General features: G+C 53.5%; 1 protein-coding gene across 3 annotated transcripts in view; it reads right to left on the bottom strand.

The window, feature by feature from the left end:
* EPHB2 (EPH receptor B2) overlaps nucleotides 1-21,420 on the bottom strand; it is a 186,096-nt gene extending 164,676 nt beyond the window's left edge. For all 3 annotated transcript variants that reach the window (XM_079918653.1, XM_079918654.1, XM_079918655.1), the window contains exon 1: nucleotides 21,202-21,420. In XM_079918653.1, coding sequence (XP_079774779.1) covers nucleotides 21,202-21,262 — 61 coding nt within the window. In that variant the 5' untranslated portion in view covers nucleotides 21,263-21,420. The remainder of the gene's footprint in view (nucleotides 1-21,201) is intronic.
* Nucleotides 21,421-22,371: the final 951 nt, after the last annotated feature.

Here is a 22,371-nt window from a genome sequence, read left to right as displayed (position 1 = left end):
AACCCTAGGACTGCTGGAACCGAGGATCAGGCAATCTCCTTGGGTGTGGACTGGGTCAGGGGCACAGTCTGGACAAAGGCATTCCCAGCTCTGCCTTCTGTGCCTGCCCTCTACACAATGATGATCATTTATTGAGCACTTACTATGTGTCACAACCTCAATAGGTAAGGACTATTATTATCCCCATTTTACGGATACAGAAACTGGGGCTCCAGGGCAGTCACATCTAGTAAGAGCTGACACCAGGACTTGAACCCAGCTAGTGTGTTTGCAGAGCCCCCTGGTTGGCTGCCCCTGGCTGTGCATTATTCAATCATCCTGGGCCCAACACGTGGCTTTTGTTTAACCCAGTCTTCTCACTTTGACTCTGACCTCCTTGAGGATGGCAAAAAGGCATAGTCCCCTCTGTATTGCTCTAAGGAGCCCAGCACACAGTAGGTGCTTAATATATGTAGCTCCAAGGATGCTGGCCATGAGGTTATGGTGGCCAGGGCAGAAGGGGCCAAGTCTCCTCCTCCCGTTTTACAGATGGACGAACCATCGCCCCAGGAGGTGAAGGGACTTGAGCAAAGTCACCCAGAGGGTCCTGACAAAGGCTGGACCTGGACCCAGGCCAGGCCCTCCCCCTCCCCCCTTGCCTTCCTGACCCAGCCAGAACCATCCAGCACATGCCTCAGTTGCCAACACAGCTGCCAGGAGATTGAGTTGTCAATAACTTATTAATTTATGTTAGAAACAAAAAGACAGATGCTTCCACATCACAAACACCAACAGAGCCTCCTGCGGTGGGAGGTGGGGCTGAAGGGCCAGGATGAGGAGAGATGCAGGGTGCTTCCTCAGCTCTGCACCCTCCCACAAACCAGCAAAGCCAGGGCCATCTACTGACGGGTTCCCACTCCCACCACCTCAGTCCGAGCACTACCACCTGCCTGGCCTGTGCACAGGCTCCTCCCTGTCCCCTGCTTTTGCTCGTGCCTCCGCAGTCTCTTCCCTTCACCACAGCCAGAGCAACTTTCTAAACACAAGTCAGATCCTGTCACCTCCTCAAAACCTTCCGCTGCTGGAATCTTGCTCAGGGTAGAAGCCAAGTCCTGACCGTGGCTCCCCTTCCCTTCATTTTTCTCCTTAGCATCGCCAACACCTAACCTGCTCACTAGATATTATCTCCAGTCTTTCCCACTAGAAGGAAAGCTCCACAGAGCAGGGCAGTCTGCATGGCCCACTGTAATTCATCCACAGTCACACAGCTGGTTAGAGGCTTGGATGTCAAGGCACCAGGCTGCAGGTCCCCAGAGGCCAGGGACCCCTTGGTACCACCCATCTGAGTGCCAGAGAGAAAAGGGGAAGGGTCAGTAGACTTGACGTCCACCAGATGAGTGTACATCTGTCCCCACTTACCCACTGAGTGAGTGGCCCCACCAAGCTACTTCCCCCTTTCTGAGTAGCAGAAGCCTCATCCGTCCATCTAGAAGAACAATCCCAGTGGGCCTTCCTCCCAGGGGGCTGTGCACATCCAGTGTGCGAGCTCCGAGGGCAAGACCCATGATGTCTGATTCACTTCAGATCCCCACCCCCACCCTGGGGCTTGGCCCTGTGCCAAGCCCCTGCGGACTTCAATACCAGTCTCTTCAATTAAAGGGAGATGATGGATGTCACAGCACTTTGCCAACTGTCACCCAAAAGAACAAACAGAAGCGTATCCTCCTTTCACTTATCCCGAGAACCCACCCACCCTCCCTCCCTTCCTTCCTTCCTTCAGTCTTCCAGTCAATACATAGCTATTGAGCACCTACTATGGGCCAGGCTCTATGGCAGGCCCGGGAATCTAGCGATGAAGCAATTGAAGCATGGTTCCTCCTCTTATGGAGTGTATTATTGGGTAGGAGAGAAAGAGAGACGATCCAAGAAACAACATTAATTATTTTACAATTATGACTTTGACAAATGCTGTATGGCAGCAGTCCCCAACCTTTTTGGCACCAGGGACCGGTTTCGTGAAAGACAATTTTTCCATGGCCAGGGGTTGGGGACCCCTGCTGTAAAAGATCGGCCTGTGGAACTATTGAGAGCTTACGGAAAATTTGTCTGAAAAAGTGGAGGATGGGTGAGAGTTGTCCAGGTGATGAGCAGAGCAATCGGCCTAGAGGAATTAGCCAGTGCAAAGGCCCTGTGGTGGGAAGAGGCCCAGGGAGCGTAAGGAATTGAAAGGCCAGAGTGGGTAGAACTGCTGGACCAAGGTGGGTGATGGAGACAAGCCAGAAAATGGGCAGGAGCCAGACGAAGCAGGGCCTCTGGGTTATGGGGAGGGTGGGTCTGTATCCTGAAAGCAATAGGAAGTCATGAAATGTTTTAGAGAAACAGCATCGTTAGATTCAAAATCCAATCCCAGCTCATGTTCTCCTAAAACAGGTCTGTGTGTCTCTTTGTCCCAGGGTGGCCAGGGTTTGGGGGGATGGGGGTGGGGGGCGGGTCAGGCTCAAGTCTCCCAATTTGGAGATGTCAAGGCAAAAGGTCCTCTCCTCCCAGCATCTCATGCCCAGGTGAGAATGCCGACCATCCTCAAGACAGAACATTCCAAAGGTGTCTAGGTGCCCGCCGGCTGAGGTCTACCCGCTGGCCAAGGTCGGCCCAACAGCACAGTTGTCACAGAGAATTAAAATCGGCCCAGAAATTCAGGAAACTCGGCATGGCTCCCCCTGTGATCCTAACTGGGAGGCATTATCCCGAGTGAGCAGATTATCAGGATGTGTAATTTCTGGAATAAACACAGCTGTGTTTGTTTCTCTGAGCACTGCTCCAGACAGAGCGGCAGCCTGGCCTGCCGCGTGCAGCTGGAGCCTCGCACCTTGGGACGGACGCCGCCAGGCAGCGGGGAACACGCCCCTCCCGAAAGGCCTCCGGGTGCTGCCATCCGGGCGGATCTGTCTGGTCTCCAGTTCGGAGCCCCTCGGGAAGCTAGCGAAGAGACCAGGGAGGTGCTGCGGTCCCAGGAGGGGGAGGGGATGTGGAGAAACCTCCAGGTCTTTTCCCTTTGGGATGGGGGCTGGTCACAATCGCCTGGACAATCTAGAGTTATTAGCTGTGGGAGCATCCTCCCTAGTGTGGGAGGTCCATGTGCAAGCACCCTGAGAAGGTAAGAGTCCATCCCTGGAGCTTTCCAGATGGGAAAACTGAGGTCCAGGGAAGGGGACCAGGGAGAACGGGGCAAGGGACACCGTACATCCAGTCTCTGCTTTGGGCCTCAATTTCAGACTCTGAAATAGGGGTCAGAAACACCACGGTGTTCACTCAACTCTGCAGCAGCTGTGCAGCCCTGTAGCCTGCAGGGCCACACAGAGCAGGGCTTTAATCTCAGCTCCATCGCCCAGGAACCCTGTGACCATGGGCAAGTCATATGAGTCTCAGTTTCCCCATCTGTAAAATGGGGATAATCATATGTACTCCATGGGGTTGTTGTGAGGATTAAGCAGGATTCGACATGTAAAGGGCTGTGTGCCTGGCGCACTGTAGAGAGCCCATACATGATGGCTAGTCCTCCTTCATTCATTCATTCATTCATGGATTACTGAGCACCTACTAGGTCCCAGGCACCATGCCGGACACTTGTAAACAAGAGACAAAAATCCCTGCCTTCATGAAGCTTACATTCTTACGGGGAGGACAATCACTAAATGATGTTTTGTTTTTGTCGTTACTATTATTGCCTTTTTTTTTTTTTCTGCAGTACGCGGGCCTCTCACTGTTGTGGCCTCTCCCGCTGCGGAGCACAGGCTCCAGACGCACAGGCTCAGCGGCCATGGCTCACGGGCCCAGCCGCTCCGCGGCATGTGGGATCTTCCCGGACCGGGGCACGAACCCGTGTCCCCTGCATCGGCAGGCGGACTCCCAACCACTGCACCACCGGGGAAGCCCTATTATTGCCATTTGACAGAAGGGCAAGCTGAAAGTCAGAGTGGTTAAGTCATTTTTTAGATGCCCATTATTTATTTTGATCCCATCTTATTCTCAAAAGGGTTAGAGGCAGATGTTAAATAATTTATCCAAGTCTCGACAGCTACAAAAGGGAGCCACTGGTTTTAAAGGTTTTATCTCCCCTGGAAAGATTTTTAGCAGGTGCAGACCTAGTCCCAGGCCTGCAACCGGCCCTGTGTGACCTCAGGCAGGTGCTGTCCCCTTCTGGTCTCAGTTTCCCCACATGTCCGGCTCTAGTATTTTGCATTCTGGGATCGTTCCTGGTGTGCTGCCTGGGTTGGCTAGGCTCTGTGGAATTGCTGAGCCCCAGCAAGGTGTCCACAACCTTTCCCTGGCACCAAGGGGTGAAGTGGGTGGGGTCGGACAGGCTCCCAGGAGCTCTCTGGAGAAGCTGGAGGGCTTCCAGGAGGGGAGGCAAGGGGCCAGGCAGCTGCCCTCCCTGACATGTTCACTCTGCCATGGTTCCCACCATTCTGGCCCCCCTCCCAGTATGTTCCCTACATCCTGGCCCCTCCCATGACCAGAGGAGCTGGCTGGGCAGGCTTAGCCTGCACCCAGGGTCTGGTTTAATCTGGGCCAGACCACACACACCCCTCCCAGCCTGCCCCTCCCCGCTCTGGATCCTCCCCCCACACCAGCCCCCATGGCCATCTTCGTGAACCCTTCCCTGCTTCTGATTTCCTTCCATGGCTCCCTACTGCCTCCAGCATCAAGTTCAAACACAAGAGAGGCCTTGTTACTCAAGGCCTCTCTTACCTGGCTCCAACCTTCTCCCCAGCCTCATCTCCCTTTTCTTTCTTTCACACAGTTTCATTCACTGTGGCTCCTACGAACCCGCCCCTCTCGGCCTTCGCTCAAGCTGTCCCCTCTGCTAAGAATGCCCTCCATTCCATTTACCATGGGTCAAAAATCCTACTGGGCTAAATATAAATATGCCTTCCACCAGCCCAGGCTGGAAGACATGTCCCCTCTGCACTCAACAAATTCCATTACACCCAAGTATTTATCACTTCACCAAACGTCTCTGAACCTGCTTTTTTATTGGCAAAATCAGTGATAATAACTATGACGCAGGGTTATTGAGGGGAATAAATGAGAAAGTGTCAGAAAAGCAGCTAGTATGGTACCTAGCACTTAATAGGGACTCAATGGTGAGAGGCTGCTATGATGATGATGTTGATGATGGAAGAGAAATAGGAGAAAGAGAAGGGGAAGGGAAAGAGATGGAAAAGGAGGAAGAGGAGGGAGACATCGCCCATCCCTCTGCTGGGATATAACTCTTTAACACGAGAAAGTCAATTCTGATTCATTCTCCTCTATGTCCCCCAGCATCCTGGAGGCTTTCATAAATGATGGTTGAATGGATAGACAGAATAAAAGGATGGATGAATGGAGAGAAGGAAGGAAGCTAGGACTATGGGAAAGAAGGAAGGATGTATGGACAGATGAATGGAAACCGATAAGCCTGGGGGAGACTGAGTGTGCTACCCCAGAAGCATAGCATCCTACTGGAAGCTGGGGCTTCTGGGACCAGATGCCAAATCTGTTCCCCTGGCTCCAAGCTCCTGTGCTCCTGGCCAGCATCAGGCTGCTCTCAAGGTTGAGTGAGTGGAAGCTCAGAGCAGCTGATGCCCCCGGGAGTTCAAGCTCTTCCCCCACCTGCCACCAGCCTCTGAGAGTACCAGCTCCTGACAGCAGGCACACAGCTCCAAAACTGTGAGACAAGTCAATGGGAAAATAGGATTTACTTTACAGAAATTCACTTTGGGGGCCAACGTTTCTGGAACTCCCCAGTGCAGCAACTTTGGCAAAACCACAGTCAGTGGCTCAGAAGGTTTCTCCAAACCTGGGGAGTGTGCTGTTGACCAGCTCTTTCTAAGTCCAGAAAGTGGAGAATAAGGAAATATCACAGTCTAGATGCCAAAGGGAATCTGAGGGGGAGAAATGTACTCTGGTTTTTTGTGTTTGTTTGTTCTTCCATCCATTTATCCAACCAACTATCTAAAACATGCAACCATTTTGCCATTATCCATCCATCCATCCATCATCCCTCCACCCATTCAACCATCCCTCCATCCATCCAATCCATGCAATCTCCATCCTTTTCTCTATCTATCTATCCATCTATCTCTATCCATTTATCCACCTATCAACCTGCCCATCATTCATCCATCCATCCAATCCATGCCCTCATTCTCTATCCATCCAGCCATCAATCACTCAAGCTCCCATCCAACTGCTCAGCTATTTAGTTCTCCAACTGTACTCTACTCAACCAGTATGACTGAGGATCTCCCAGTATGGTTGGGGGTAAACCAGACACGTTGACACAGTATCCAGTATGATCTAACCTAGGCAATATAAAACAGGTACATACAAAGTGCCACTAAGAACACAGAAGTCACCAAGGACAGTCCAACACTACACACAGAAGCGGGAGGGATCAGAGAGGTCAGGGCAGGCTTCAAATAGGAGACACTCAAACTTGGTCTTAATACGCAGCAAGAATTAGCCAGAGGAAGAAGGTGAGAAGGGTACCCAGGCAAGGGGGCAACATAAAACAGCATGGTGTATTCTAGAAGTCCCAAGGCCTGAGTCCTCATGACCACTTGATTAACTGTGAACCCTGGGCCAGTCCCCAACTTTTCCAAGTCCATCTGCCTCTATAATTTCCCCTCGATTCCCAGAGAGAAAGGGCCATGTCCAACTACAGCTGGGAGCAAAGTTGCCACATGCTGCCCTGGCTTGTGCTCTCGTGGCTACAATAGAGGTAAACCTGATGGGGAGAAAAGCGGGCCCCCAAAGTTTTGTGGGAGAGCCTTTGCTGTCAAGTAGACACAGGTGTAAATCACAACCTCACATTTTGCTGTAAGTTACTTAACCTTTGAGTCTTTCTTCCTTCTTCTGAAAATGAAGACACCGCTAACAGTTCCCACCTAGGCCACATCGAGCACTGAATAAGGTAGAACAGGGGGATCCCTTGGTCGGCCGTAGGTATTCTATTCTTCCTAACTGCTGCCAATGTTCAAGTCCTCCTGGGTGCCAGGCAAAGTGATCTCAGACATACATGGATCACTTCTCAGTCAACATTAGTGCTTTGTCCATGTCAGCAATTTATGTTCAAATGGTTCAGCAAAAAATATACACATACATACACATACACCCATACAAAGAGGGATGCAAATGTGGCAAAATGGTCACAATTGTTGAATCTAGGTGAAGGATATATGGGTGTTTACTTAAAATTTTTCTGTATGTTTGAAATACCAAAAAGAAGAAAAGAGGGACTTCTCTGGTGGCACAGTGGTTAAGAATCTGCCTGCCAATGCAGGGGACACGGGTTCGATCCCTGGTCGGGGAAGATCCCACATGCAGCGGAGCAACTGAGCCCATGCGCCACAACTACTGAGCCTGTGCTCTGGAGCCCGTGAGCCACAACTACTGAAGCCCACCAGCCACAACTACTGAAGTCTGCGTGCCTACAGCCCGTGCTCCACAATAAGAGAAGCCACTGCAATGAGAAGCCCGCGCACCGCAACAAAGAGTAGCCCCCACTCACCGCAACTAGAGAAAAGCCTGCGCGCAGCAAGGAAGACCCAGCACAGCCAAAAAAAAAAAAAAAAAGGAGAAGGAAAGAAAAGAAATCAGCTCTTTGTCAATCTATCTTGACGTCAGGCTGCCTGAATTTATTTATTTATTATTATCATTTTTTAACTTATTTATTTTATTTATTTTTGGTCTTCGTTGCTGTACGCGGGCTTTCTCTAGTTGCGGCAAGCGGGGGCTACTCTTCGTTGCGGTGCGCGCGCTTCTCATTGTGGTGGCTTGTCTTGTTGCGGAGCACGGGCTCTAGGCGCGCGGGCTTCAGTAGTTGTGCCTGGTGGGCTTTAGAGAGCAGGCTCAGTAGTTGTGGCGCACGGGCTTAGTTGCTCCGTGGCATGTGGGATCTTCCCGGACCAGGGCTTGGACCCATGTCCCCTGCACTGGCAGGCGGATTCTTAACCACTGCGCCACCAGGGAAGCCCAGGCTGCCTGAATTTAGAGTCCAGCTCCACCATTACTGGCTGAATGACGGTGGGCAAATTATTTATTTTCTCTAAGCCTTAATTTTTTCATCTATAGGATGCAGGCAATAATAACACTAAACCCAGTTCCTGGTCTCTAGCAAGCCCTCAATAAGTGCTTGTTGCTACTGTTATTATTACCACTACTCTTATAAATCACTAAACCGCTGAGAAACTGAGGCTAGGAGAGGTTGGGTAAACACCTGCTTTTCATACATTATCTCTTTTATCGGTGATATTATCCTCATTTGCCAGATGAAACTAAGGCCAAGGAGGAAATGACCTACCCAAGGCGACACAGCTGGTGCGTGGAGAAGCCAGGATTTAAACAGTCTGACTGTCTCCGAAGTCCAGGATCTTGCCCCAGCCGTCTCCTGCCTCGTCTATGTCCCTGGACCCAGGCCAAGGGGCCTGGCCTCATCGGAACCCTTTCAACTCCAGAAGGGGCCAGTCAGAAGGGAGTCCTGAACTTTGCTGGCGCGGCTGGGCTTCCGGGCGGCTCGGGGACACCCAGCCTCAGGGCCTCCTTGGCATCTCAGGAGCGCTTTCGACTGTTTTCCCGAGAGCCGCAGGAACTGCCATCTGAGGCTGTGGGGAGTGACAGCTGACACTGACGAGGACAGGCGAGAGGACGTACCAGCCGGGGCCCCAACTCGAACAGATTCCCTGGGCTACAGCCTTTCGTGGGTTCCAGAAAGGCCCCACGGGTTCTGGCCGGGGCAGTTCCCAGGCTCTGCCTCCCCGTGAGAGGTGGAGAAGCCCCATTCAGGCGGACGCATCCCACTGTGCGCTAAGCCGCTTTCTCCCCACTTACACGTTTCAGATGCTTTTTGTCCTTCCGGCTTCCCATGGACTCAGGCCAAGTGACAAGTTGGTGCTGTGGACATATGTCGTCGTCATAATGGGAATGTTGACCCCACACTCTCTCCCTGCTGGGGCCAGGCAGCTTGTGCCCCGCCCCGATGCTTGGCATGCCCTGTTCTCAGCCACAGGACCCTTTCCAGCTCCCCAAATACATCACACACTCATGGGCCTCCCATTCGGATCTCTGTTGATGTCCCATTGCCTGGAATGCCTGCCTTGCCACTTCTTCACCTGGCTCTTCCTTACTAAGCATCTTAGAAGTCACCTCTTCTAGGAAGCTTTCCTAACCCCATTTTACCATGGAAGAAACTGAGGTGCAAAGAGGTAAGTTAAAAGGGCCAAGGTCAGGCTGTTTGTAAGTATCAGAGCCAGAGGTCCAACCTGGCATGGTTCTACTCCAAGACCACGAGCCTTCCATTCCACCAACTCTGCCCTCAAAGAAGAAACTGAAGGAAGACATGCTCTCTGCCTTCAAACATGGCAGATGCCTGCAAGAAGGGGCTTCTGCACCTGGATTGTTCTGGAAGGTGGGAAACAGAAACCATGGAGGGAAATTCCAGGAAAAAAGACTCCCCAGTCCAAGGTTATGAGGCATTTCCAACACCTTCACTGCCTACCAGCATATCTGACACCTTCACTGACCTTAGGCAAGTCACTTCAGCTCTCTGAGCCTCAAATTCTCCATCTGTAAAATGGAGGTAACAACACCCTTGCTACTTCTCCCCGCAACACCTCAGCTAGAGCTTGTAAACTGTCAGCCAGGGAGCCAAATCCAGCCAGCAAACACGATGTGGTTTGGCCAGGACTATATTTTAGAATAAACTGAGCAAACATTTAAAACCCAGTTTTTCCATAAACATCAGAATTTTGCAAACCAGGGCTTCCCTGGTGGTGCAGTGGTTAAGAACCGCCTGCCAATGCAGGGGACACGGGTTCGAGCCCTGGTCCGGGAAGATCCCACATGCCGCAGAGCAACTAAGCCCGTGCGCCAAAACTACTGAGCCTGTGCTCTAGAGCCCACGAGCCACAACTACTGAGCCCGTGAACCACAACTACTGAAGCCTGTGCAACTAGAGCCTGGCTCCGCAACAAGAGAAGCCACTGCAATGAGAAGACCACACACCGCAACAAAGAGTAGCCCCCGCTCGCCGCAACTAGAGAAAAGCCCGCGTGCAGCAACGAAGACCCAACACAGCCAAAAAAATAAAATAAAATAAATTAATTAATTAAAAAAAAAAAAGAGTTTTGTAAACCAGAAGATCTGGCAAAACTGCGCCCTAATCCCGGCACAGCAACACGGTCAAGAGTGGGTAGCACCTGCCTTCTTTAGACAAGATGTGCTCTCCCGGGGCACTGCTGTTTGTTGAACGCCCAGCTCACCTCACTCATTCACAACCCGGACAGCCTGTGAGTCTGAGGTCTCAGGCCAGGACTCTTGGGATTTATTTATTTATTTGTTTGTTTATTTATTTTAATATAACTGTTTAATATGTTTAAGAAGGAAAAGGCTGAATCTGTTCAGTAGAGACAAGAAAGATACAAAAAAGACACAAATGGAAATTCTAGAGAGAAGGAACACACTGGATGCTATAAGAGCAAGTTAGACACTGCAGAAGAAAGAAGGCATAAGTACAAAGGTTACCACCAGAACAAAACCAAAAACCTTCCTAAATACCAAACATATTTAAATAAACCAGAGTAAAGAATTCACATCCGGTAGAAAAAGAAGCACAGCCAATAAAATACACAATATTATAAAATATCACAACAGAGTTGAGACCAAACATATCAGTTACATCAATAAACATGAGCAGGGGCTTCCCTGGTGGCGCAGTGGTTAAGAATCCGCCTGCCAGTGCAGGGGACACGGGTTTGAGCCCTGGTCCAGGAAGATCCCGCATGCCGTGGAGCAACTAAGCTCGTGCGCCACAACTACTGAGCCTGTGCCCTAGAGCCCACGAGCCACAGCTACTGAGCCCGCGTGCCTAGAGCCCATGGTCCACAACAAGAGAAGCCACCGCAATGAGAAGCCCGTGCACCACAACGAAGAGTAGCCCCCGCTCGCTGCAACTAGAGAAAAGCCCATGCGCAGCAACGAAGACTCAACGCAGCCAAAATTAAAATAAATAAATTTATATAAAAAAAACAAAAAACATGAGCAGGCTTAACTCACTTACTAAAAGAATAAGACTTAGACTTTGGGTAACAAAACTAGACCCCAAATAATAATTCAGCTCCCCTTGTGCAAATAAGAAACATACCCAAACATATTTTTAGTGTTTCTAAAAATAAAAGATAGACTAAGGTGTATCAGAAGGACTCTTATGATTTATTATGTGCTTATATTATCTGTGTAGGGACTTCCCTGGTGGTCCAGTGGGTAAGACTCCACGCTCCCAATGCAGGGGGCCCAGGTTCGATCCCTGGTCAGGGAACTAGTTCCCGCGTGCATGCCACAACTAAGAGTCCGCATGCCGCACCTAAAGATTCCGTGTGCTGCAACTAAAGATCCCGCATGCTGCAACTAAGATGTGGCGCAGCCAAAATAAATATTTAAAAAACTAAAATAAAATAAAATGACCCTTCCCCACATATAATTAAGAAGAAAAGTAAACAAAATATATTGTTGGTGTAGGCTTGATTCCTGTTCAGTCAGCAAACAGAAGCCCTGTTTCCTGCTTAATGGTTTGACAATAAAATTTGTCTACGTGTTGCCCATGGTCTTCAACACATCTTTGAAGGCACTGCTCAGAGCTGTGTCCCCACCTACTTCACCATGTGCACACATCTCCACGTGCTCTCAGCCAACCTGTAGTCCAGACTTACGCTTAACAGCAACTGGTCAACCAATGCCTTTAGACATTCAGATTTCCCCCAGTGCTTCCCTGCTCCTACAGTGGCCCCTGGCTAAGGCAGGACTGACAAACCACAGTCACGTCATTACAGGTTCTTTTACGGTTGAATGAAGAACACAGCTGCTCCCTGGCACAGCCTTCTCAGGTGGTTAAATCATGATCCCCTATTTACCAAGGAGAAAACTGAGGCCCAGAGGGGCGATGTGACCTGCTCCAAGCCACAGGGGCACCTTGGTCCCATCCTCCAAATTCAATCCCACCAGCCCAGGGCCTCTTCCTCATGCCTGGTCTTGAATAGCTATGACCTGGGTTATTATTTGTAATTAATTTGTAGGTTCCTTTACTGCACAAACATCTCTTTAGCGCCTACCATGCACCAGGCCTTGGGCGGAGCAGGGGACGAGGTGAAGTGGAGAGTCCCTGCCCTGTCGGTCCCGGTGGTAGACCGTCTCCCACGTGGCCACCAACTATACGGGCCGTCGCTAAACACAAAGCCGTCTCCCGTGAAGGGGGCCTACAGCTAAGTCTGGACCACAGGTTGGCCCAGAGCACAAGGAGATGCGTGCACATGGTGGAGTGGGCGGGTGGGGGGGGGCGATGAGCATCACCTCCAAAGACGCGCTGAAGACTACGCTGGGCAACGCACGGGCAGACGCTGTGTGTTAAACCGTCGGCAGGAAACGGCGCTTCCCTTTAACGACGGAACAGAAAATCAAGCCCAGTGTATTTCCCCTCTCCCTGAACCGGATGAGGAAGCCTGGGATGAATCTGAGATGGCTTTGTGACCTGCTTTGGCTGCAGGGGTGATGTTCTGTGACATTACAGCCCAGGCCTCGAGAAGTCTTACGGTTTCTGCTTTACCCTCTTGGGAGCCAGCCGCCAGGGAAAGCTCAGTGTAGACTACTGACCAGTGAGAGATCGTGAGGAGTGAGAGAGCGGGCCCGGTCTTCCAGCCTTCCCTACCAGGGCCTCAGAGATGTGGGTGACCTTCCGGCACAGCCTCGCCGAGGGCAAGCTCAGGAGTGCTCCCAGCCGACACCACGTGGAGCAGAATGCCCAGCCTCATCCAGCCACTCCACTGAACCAGGAGAAACGCTAAATCACTGTTGTTTTGAGACAGTACATTTTGCGGTGGCTTATTAGGCGGCAGTGGATAACTGATACACTTCCCAGGGGCAGAGCCCTGTCCTCTTTCCAGCTCTCTCCTCCCTTGCTTGGAGCCTGGTACTGGGCATTGAATCCCGGAGCTGGAAGGCGCCTCCAAAACCACTGAGTCCCACTTCCTCATTTTAGACAGGAGGTAGCTGAGGCCCGGGGAGGAGGAGCAATTTACTCCAGATCACAAGACAGACAGGGGCAGGGCTAGGAGGCAGACTTGAACCCTACAGGAGCCAGACAAGTAACACAAATGTGTGACGCAAGGTGGTGGTGAGCTACCCCCGTGTTCACGTGTTCTATCTGAAGAGGCAGCCGCTATTCGGCTCCAGCCAACTGTGGCCATGTGGGAATGTGGGCCCAGGGAAGCCAGATTGTCTGACTTCTCACAAAGCCAGAAACGGGATTGCTCTGTAAACGCTCTTGATTTTTAAATGTTGGCTGAGAATTCAAATTGGATTGACGATCTCTGGGCCTTGAGACTGGCCTTGGGCTTCAAGCTTGCTCTGGCCACTGACCTTGTGCAAGTCCCGTTATCCCCCCAGGCCTTAGTTTCCTAATCTCTAAAATGGGCCCCATGGCTCCCGCCCACTTACCGGGTTGCTGTGAAAACCCGATGAGCTAGCGGGTTTAGAAATACAAGCTACGAATGGCCCCGTGACTGTTCCACAGCCTCAGTTCTCTGTGGAGGTACCCCTTACAATGTAATGAGTTAACACCCGATTTGTCTAAGTTAGAACAACATTATTCTGACCATTATGACAGAGATTGCATTTTTATGGCAGGTTTGTGAGTTCCAGAACCCTCCCGCTTGCATTATCTCAGGATGTTGATGGAGTCAGAGCTGGATGGCTGCCTTGGAGACCCTCGCCAGAGCCAAGCATTTCCTCTGAGCCAGGAGATACATTCCAGAGGCCACTTGAAGGGCGGTGAAGAGCGTGAGCTTCAGAGTCCTCCAGACCTGGGTTCAAATCCCTGCTTCCCACTCCCTAGTTACGTGTCCTTGGGCTAGTCACTTTCTGAGCTGCAGTTTCCACATCTGTAAAATGGGCGTAATAATCAAAGCACTGGGTAGGCTGTGGGGGCAGCTGCATGAGATGACATATACAACGCCCTTAGCAGAGCTAAGAGCTGTTATCATGATCATGTGTGGAAGTTGGTGCCTGGCAGGCATAGATAGGACCAAGAAGGAGGGCACAGCTATAGAAGATCTTGTCCCTTTCCTGGGATTAGGGAGGCTGAATTGGGGTGGGGATGGACCCTTGAGAAAAACCTGGATGGGAACCAGAGAGGCAGGCTCGAGGGGCCTTTCAACTACTCAGCAAACGTTAGATAGACTCAGAACTTAACTCTGAAACTTTGGCTTTTTCCTGGGGTTAAGTGAAGAGGGCGAGAGCTGGAGAGACAGCCCCCTAGTAAAACGGCACCCACATCCCCCTACTCTGAATCCGGTTTCCCACTGGTTTCGAAAAATAACAGCCACAGTTAATATTCACTGCGTGCTCATCACACATGAGGTACACATTCAGTCTGTCAGCTTCATCTTTCATGCATTAACCCATTCGTTCCTCACAACCACCTCAAGAACTGTTATTATCCCCATTTTAGAAGTGACGGAACCAGGGCTCAGAGAGGTTAAGTAACTGACCAGAGGACACAGAGTAAAGGACAGTCTGACTCCAGACATCCTTGTAACCCCCAGGCTATGCTGTTTATGGAACAAGGGAGAGAGTGGTCAGGGCTTGCCTAAAGGGCTCTGGGATTTCAGAGAAAGGAGCAAGTACTCCGGCAAGGAGTAAGGGTGCTGACATTTCATAGTAATGACAACTGATGAATACTGGCACAGCCGCGGGTCAGGCTGCTCTGCTGCCCACTGTATACAGGACCTCATTTAACCCTCACCACGAGCCTCTGACAGGCAGTATCTCCCATTTACAGATCAGCAAACTGAGGCTCAGAGAGTACATCACTTGCTCGAGGCCACAGAGCAGACAAGGTCTCTTCCCTGAGGATACCCCTACCCCCAGGGGGCGGCAGCGGGGCTGCAGATGGCTCCAGGAAGCTCACGGCCCAGGCTAAGGGGGTCTAGGCAAGGCCCCCAGGTGACTCAGGAGTACCGAGGAGACAGGTGTCCCCTCTCCACCCTCCGGAAGGCACCTGCTTTAGAAGGCCCTAAAACCCTAAAATGCTTTCAAGGCAGCCTTATCAGACAGCCGATCCCAATCAGGAAGCTTCCAGGTGCTGTCACGACCAACCGCCCACTCCACCCCTGAGAGGTGTGCAAACATTCTGCCCTGCCCTGCCCTCCCCCAGCCAAGCCTCCCTCCGCTCACCAGCAGGCAGGCAGCCTGGGCCGGGGGCACTAACTGATTGATTTCACTTCATTTCAGTCCTTTCCAGCTTCCTGCTGAGGCTTCTCTTCCTCTTTCCCGGGAGTCCTGTGTTTTATCTTAGGGCACTGGGTGGGAGGGGGGCGCAAATCTGCCTGCCCAATGGAAAGACCTGGGGAGTGAGTTAAAAATACAGATCCCTGGCCTCGATCCGGATCTACCAAATCTCCAGCTGAGTCAGGCGAGCAGGCCAGGCCACGAGATGGGACGGGGCCTCGGTCAGAGGTGCAGGCCAGGCCCACCTCTGCCAGGAGGCCATCCTGGTCTCACCCCTCCACCCTCTGAGGGAGCACAGCCCCTCTGCCTTGTCCAGCCCAGGCCTGTCACCAGCCAGCTCCATCTGCCCCTTCCTTTAGGGATCTCTCTGCCTGCAGGGGTTTGACCTCCAGCCTAAGCTCACAGGTGAGCTCTGGGCAGGCAGAGATGACAAGCTGGTACCCTGGGCCTTGCTGAGTACCCAGCATAGCTGCCCAGAGAACCTGCCCCCATCCTGGCTTTGGGGCTGATGCAAAACCTTGATGAAGTGGCGGGGGCCAAAGGCACCAGGAAGAACAACCCCCTAGGAGGGGCTGGGGCCACAGCAGGGCAGGGGGGCTGGCAGTAGGGCCACGGGGCCAACCTAGGACTCAAGCCCTCCACTGTGAGTCTGGGTATAGGCTTGTGTTTTCACAACTGTTTTGAGAATCTTCTGAAAGCTAAGGCCCCTCTTCCTTGGAAAATCACATTAACATCCAACATTCTATTATAATTTCAGGGTGATCCCAGAGCCCCACAACTAAGAAGGCCTGTGGACTCCAGTTGAGAGACCCCCCTGCCATTGTAAGAACCAAGTATTTGCCCCCAACAGGGCCCTGAAGACGGAGGCAGAGATGGGGCTCCAGGCCTGCCCACACTTGTGGGGTCACCATCCCAAGGCTGAGGGACAGTTAGGAGCCTGTGCGATGGGCTGGGGGAGACACAGAGGGCTGATTCGTTGCCTGAACAATCTAAATGCCAAAAAGCCGGGGGGGGGGGTAAATTAGGACACAGCCAACACTGACCACACCCATAGGCACTCCAAGGAAGAGGGCCCTGGTGGGGCTGAGAACAGCCTCTACTGTACATAGCCACGTGCCCGACATTTTATGTGGGTGTCCACAAGAACCCCTGAGGACACGGTGTCCAGCTCCTTGCCCAGGGCACACAGTGTGCAGTGTTGGGATTTGAACCCAGGTCTGATTGCTCAGAAGGCTGTGCCTCCTTTTCTCTACTCTACAGTCAGTGAAGTTGGCCAGCCTTGTTTCCCACCAAAGCTGGAATCCCTTCTCCCACCCAGCACCTGACAGGAAGGAGGTGCCTGGTGACTCTTTTAAAATATATAGATGGATGGAGGAATGAATAAGTCAACTTGCTTTTGAATTCGGGCTTTAAATCTAAGCCCTGATTTCCTGGCTAAGACGAATACATGAAAGCAGCCTCCTTTAAAAATGAGAAGCAGGAGAAATAAACATAAAAGAGAAACCAATTCTAAATTAATCCCACTGAAGGTCGCTGGGTCTTAGCTAGGTAATGCCCAAGCAGAGGGCTGGGCTGGGAGTGGGAGAGACAAGAGGTGTATGGCAGGGGGAGGGGCAGGCAGGCTCCCTCAACCTCTGTAAGAAGGGGGACTTGCCTAGCACACAGCTGCTGCTGGCCCATTTGAATCCTGAGCTCTGGCTGCACTGATCTCTGCATTATCCCCATTGGCCTGCATTCTGGATCCCTGCTCACATCATCCCTATGCTTCTCCCTCCTGGAAGATCTCCTTCATCTCCCCAGCCGGATGACTCTCTCCTCCATCTCTGTATCCTTCTCCGGATACTTACTGTATAACACAGTATAATATATTCGTTCATTTGTTCACTCAACATTCATTCATTCATTCATTCATTCAATGTTCCTTAGCTGATTATGTCTTTCAGTTACTGGGCACCTTGACTGGGCTCAGTTCAAGGCACTGGGCTGCCGTAGCAAACATGGCAGACAAAAACCTCTTTCCTCCTGGAGTTTACAGTCTAGTGGCCAAGATGGACACTAAACAAGGAAACCAACAAATCTCTGATACCGTTTCAGATGGCAGTGGGTATTCTGAAGTAAAACAAAGCAGGAGGGATAGAAAGTGTCTGAACTGAGCCTGTTTTAGATGAGGTAATCAGGGAAGGCCTCTGGGAGGCGGCATTTGAACGGAGCTCTTTTTACCACAACTGTGGACACAAAAATGAGCCAGATGAGCTCCCTCAGGGAGCTCAGAGTCTAGCAAGGAAGAGACAAGCTGGCCTTCTCTTGACTGGGTAGGACGGGGTCTGGCTCACCTGAATATCCCACACACTGAAGCCAGTGATCTTTCCAAAAACAAATCTGGCCAGGTCCCTCAATGTCTCAAGAACATTCAATGGCTCCCCACTGCCCTCAGCATCAAGTTCAAACTCCTCAGCCTTCCATCCGAGCCCTGCTCTCCATTCTCAGCCTCATCCCCCTTTGCTGCCCTCAACACCCATCTCCCTCAGATACACCCAAGTAAGTACCCAATCATCATGCCTCTGTGTCTCTACACACGCTGTTTCCAGGCAAAGAATTTGCCTCCTCTTAGTCCCAAAGTTAACCTCCTTAACTTTTGGGAACACGGTTCATTAATGTGGCAGGTGGCTGACAAAGTTTTGTTGCAGAGAGAATGGGAAGTAAGAAAATGAGGCAAAGAATAAAGCCATAAATGACAAAGTGACCGGCTTTCCATCCTGAACGGCTTCTGCTGCCCCAGGTGGTTCACAACTTCCTCCTGGCAGTACTTGGGATACACTTACCACATTATATCTTGCCAACTGTTTTCCCCATCAGTTTGTCCCCTATCTCCCTGCCCGCCCCAGGAGCCAGCACCACACCAGCTAGATAACAAGCTCCATAAATATTTGGAAACCAAAAGAACAAGTGTACAGAGGAGACCGGTTTTCTCTAGACTTCAACTTTTGGATTCCATCTAGCGGCTGGTCTTCTGTTGGACACGTCCCTAGCGCACTTCCATCCTCTCCAAGTGCCCACGCCGGATGCTCCAGACTTGCGTTGCCTTTGGAGGGTCTCCTGGTTTGGGGGAGATACTAAGATACTAAACTCACCATCCTGACACAGGGACCCTCCCCCGCCTGAAAAAAATCTACACACACCCTCTCTCCTCTCTCAGAGGCTGGGGATTTCCTAGATCTTAACACTCAGGACAGCCTTGTTACTACAGGGCACGAGGAGGGGGAAGGGCCAGGAGTGGTGGCCACACGTCTCTGGGTACTGGGAGCCCCAGGGGCTGCCCTCCCATCACTCCAAGTTTCAGACCTGTTTTTACAGACTGTGCTACTCCCGGGAGGATCCTGTCTCTTCTGGTTGTGTCACTGAACAGCACTGCCCATCCCCATCTTCCATCCCCCAGAGGCCACACAGTTCTTCAAGGTGACTTTTTGCCATCCATTATCTGGTTTGAATCTCACACACACGCCTAATCATTGGCATGATTACCCTCACTTGACAGATGAGAAAACTGAAGCTCAGGGAAGGGAGGCAGGGTGCATATGATGGAATCCTAGGAGACTAGGTTGAACATTTTAGACCCAGAGAAGCTGAGCCCCTTATAGGGAAGGGAGCTGGCCCAGGGTCCCATAGTAAATGAGAAGTGGGGCCTCTGACCGCCACCTCGCACCACCTCCCCCTCCATTAGGCCAGCTCCTTCTTAACCCCTAATGGACTAGACTCCTTAGTGTCCAGGGGGCAAAGGAAGAGCCTGAAGCAAGGTCTGGGGTGCCGACCACAGCCCTCCTCCCAGCCTGCCCCCCAAGTGGCAGCCCAAGCAGCCATGCCCTCCTGTGACGCCAGCAGCCGATCAGCCCTGTGTCCAGGGTCCAGGGCCCTGGGTCGAGTCTGGCCAGAGCCCACCAGATTCCGACCGCCGCCTCCCAGGGACATGGCCGGACAGACGTGGCCCTTCCATCCACCCCACGGTAATTAAAAACACACCCAGGCCTTTTCCAACACGAGAGGGGCCAATTTTCTTCCCCTCCAGCACCGCTGACTACAATCCGAACAGCAATATTTATGCCAAGCTCCCCATAATACTGTAAACATCCCAATGTATAGCGGGCCAACGCATGAGTCATTTCCCCAAAGCCAGAGCTAATAAGTGGTACCTCAGCCATATTCCAGGGAGCTCCCATCAGCACCAGGCCTCAGGGCTGCGCTCCACACCCAGGGCCCGTGGCACCCTTGGTGCCCCAGTGGCCCCACTCCGGGAAACCTCAGGCGGCCGCCAAATCCTCCAGGAGCCGGAGGACAGCTGCCTCTGTGCCAGAAACTACGGCTGCCATCCAGGGACACCCCTCCACCCCCTGAACTGCGGTCACTAAAGCACTCATTACTGAGAAACTAAAGTTATAGCACGGGATCCCCCATTGCGCCTTTTGCAGAGGCTGCAGCCTCCATGCCTGGTCCGATCAGGGTTTTTTTTGTTTCGGTATTTTTGGGGTTTTTGAGCTGCAAGAAGGAAAGGGGCTTCACATCATCCCCAAATGGCCCGAGATGAAGGTACCCCTCGGTCCTATGGTGGCAGAATCCTGGAAGAGGTCACCCTGTTTAGGGACAAGAAGACCCAGCAAAATGAACAGAGCACAAGCTTCAGAGACCTGAGATCCCCATTCTATTTTTATCACCCGGTGACCACAGGGTGAGACACTGACTTTTCTGAGCCTTAGTTTCCCTTTCTACTAGAAGGAAGTAAGATTCATACCCACCTGACTTTCGTGGAAGACTTATTTTGGGGAATCCGACAAAATTGTGGGTGGGAAAGCACTTTGTAAAGCTTAAAGTATCTTGTCAACTGTGCAGCACGTTGTAAACCACAGTACTTTGCATATAGTGCAAAGTACTTCATAAACTGTAAAGCGGTTTGAAAACTGTAAAGAGCTGTACACATGAGAACCATTATCCATATTCCTTTCTTGCCCTACAGGCTCGTCCATTTCTGGTGGACACACCCAGACCCCACTAACTTTCCCTCCAGAGCAAGCTGGCTCAGGAGACTTGGCAGCCACCCTGACCCCTTGAGGGTCGGGTGGGACCAACACACGAGGCTATGGAGAGACGGCCCAGAGACCCTGGCCAAGGCCAACACATGGCAAGAGCATCTGGTCCGGCCCTGGCGGCAGCTGGAGAGTTCCCGGGGCTCCAGCGGCCACTCTGAGCTCTGCCGCCAGCGGGGCGGTGGCCGGCAGGGGTGCCCGGAGACCCCGCGCAGCTAAGAGATGCCCACGCACCCATCCCCCCCGTAGTCCTCCAGGGGAGGGGACCCCATTGTAAGCCGCGGGAGATGGGCAGGCACCAGAGCGGGGGTGCTGGCGCGCTCACTTCCACTCTGCCAGTCCCTGCTCTTCGGGGCTCCGACCCCATCCCGGGGGCGCGGACCGGGAGCCCCCACCCCAGCCAGTCGCGGTGCCTTCCTCCCTCCGCTCCCTGCCAAACTTTCCAGCCCCAACTGCGCGCCGGGCCCCGCGGCCGGCGCCCCTCCACCCCGTGCCGAGCAAGACCAGGCCCGCGCGCAGGGGGTGGCCGGGCCGGGGGCGGCGAGCGCGCGTGGGCAGCCCCCGGCCCTGGGCGGCGCTCGCCGGGCTGGCTACAAAGCCTCCGCAAGATGGTCCCTTCGCCTCCTCCTGGCACAGTCAATCAGCGCCCGCCGTTCCCGGGCGCCCGTGGGGCCCGAGCCTCCCGGCGCGGCCGGACACACCTCCCCGCGGCCACCTGCGCCCGGCGCGAGCCCCGGGGCAAACTTTGCGGGCCGCCGGGCGGAGGTGGGCGCCGGTGGCCGCTCATGCCCGGCCGCTCCCCGCCCCCATCACCCGCCCGCCCGCTCACCTTCCACGGCGGCGAGCAGCGGCAACAGCAGCAGCGCGGCCCCCAGCCTCCGCAGGGCCATGGCTGCGCTTCCCGGGGCCTCGGGCCGCGGCGCCGCGGGGCCCGGGCGGCCCGGGCGGGAGCGCGCGCCCCGGGCTCGGGGGGCCGGGGGGAGCGGCGAGGCGCGGCGCACAGACAGCCGCCGCCACCGCGCAGCCAGCAGAATGAGCCATCCAGCCCGGGCAGAACGGGGACCCGGGCTCCGCCAGCGCTGGGCGCGGCCCACCTGAGCCGCGGGCGCGGGGGGATCCCGGCCGGGCCGCCGCTCCCCGCGCGCGCCCGGGACCCCAGCTGGCCGCGCGCGCTCCTGGAGCCCCAGCCCCCCGCGTCCTCGGGGCCACCCGGGGGCCTTGCGGGCGCTGGAGCGCGGAGCTGTCGCGCGCTCCGGCGACTGAGACGCCGGGCTCCCCCCGCGCAGCAGTGGTCTCTCCCGGCGCTGTGGCTCCTCCAGATAAAGCAGCGATTTCAGCCCAAATGTTTCTGAATTTTTATTGAATGCTGCAAAGCCGGAGAGCGTCTGGCGCGGCTGACAGGGGCAGGGAAAGGGGACCCTGGGGGAGGGCGGGGGAAGGGGCTGCCCAAAGCGGGGCGGGCCCTACCTGTCAGGGCCGGGAGTGCCACCCCCCTCGCCTCAGCCCTGCCACCCGGGTCCCTGCAGCTCCGAAAGGGACCGAACTAAAATGAATGAAAAAAAAAAGGGGGGGGGGAATGGAGATGGGAACAAAACAGGCGTCTTTCCCAGGCGCTGGGGCTGGGCTGGGGCCTCCGCCTGGGGGAGTGGGCCTTGGCGCTAACACTGGGGCCTGGGGTTGGGGGGTCACTCTGGCAGGGGCGGGCCGGGCCCTGGCAGGCAGACCCCAGGCCTACCCTCCCTGCCTTGTTCTGAGCGAACCCACCAGCCCCTCCCTGTAGCCCCTTCTGTCTGTACACTGGATTTCTCTCTCTCTGTTCATCTTGTTCCCAATGCAGTTTGGGGGTGGTGCAGGTGGGGGGGTGTCTCGGGAAGCCACCCCCGCCCCCATGGAATGGACCTGTCTGTGCAGCTATGGTTTTGTGCTGTGGTTGTCCCTTCAGGGAGGACACAACCCCTTGTTCCATCCCTGCTCTGACAGTCTTCATCACCATCATCAT

The sequence above is a fragment of the Stenella coeruleoalba genome (genome assembly GCF_951394435.1).
Source record: "Stenella coeruleoalba genome assembly, chromosome: 1".
Classification (NCBI taxonomy): Eukaryota; Metazoa; Chordata; class Mammalia; order Artiodactyla; family Delphinidae; genus Stenella; species Stenella coeruleoalba.
This window is presented reverse-complemented; position numbering and strand designations above follow the sequence as displayed.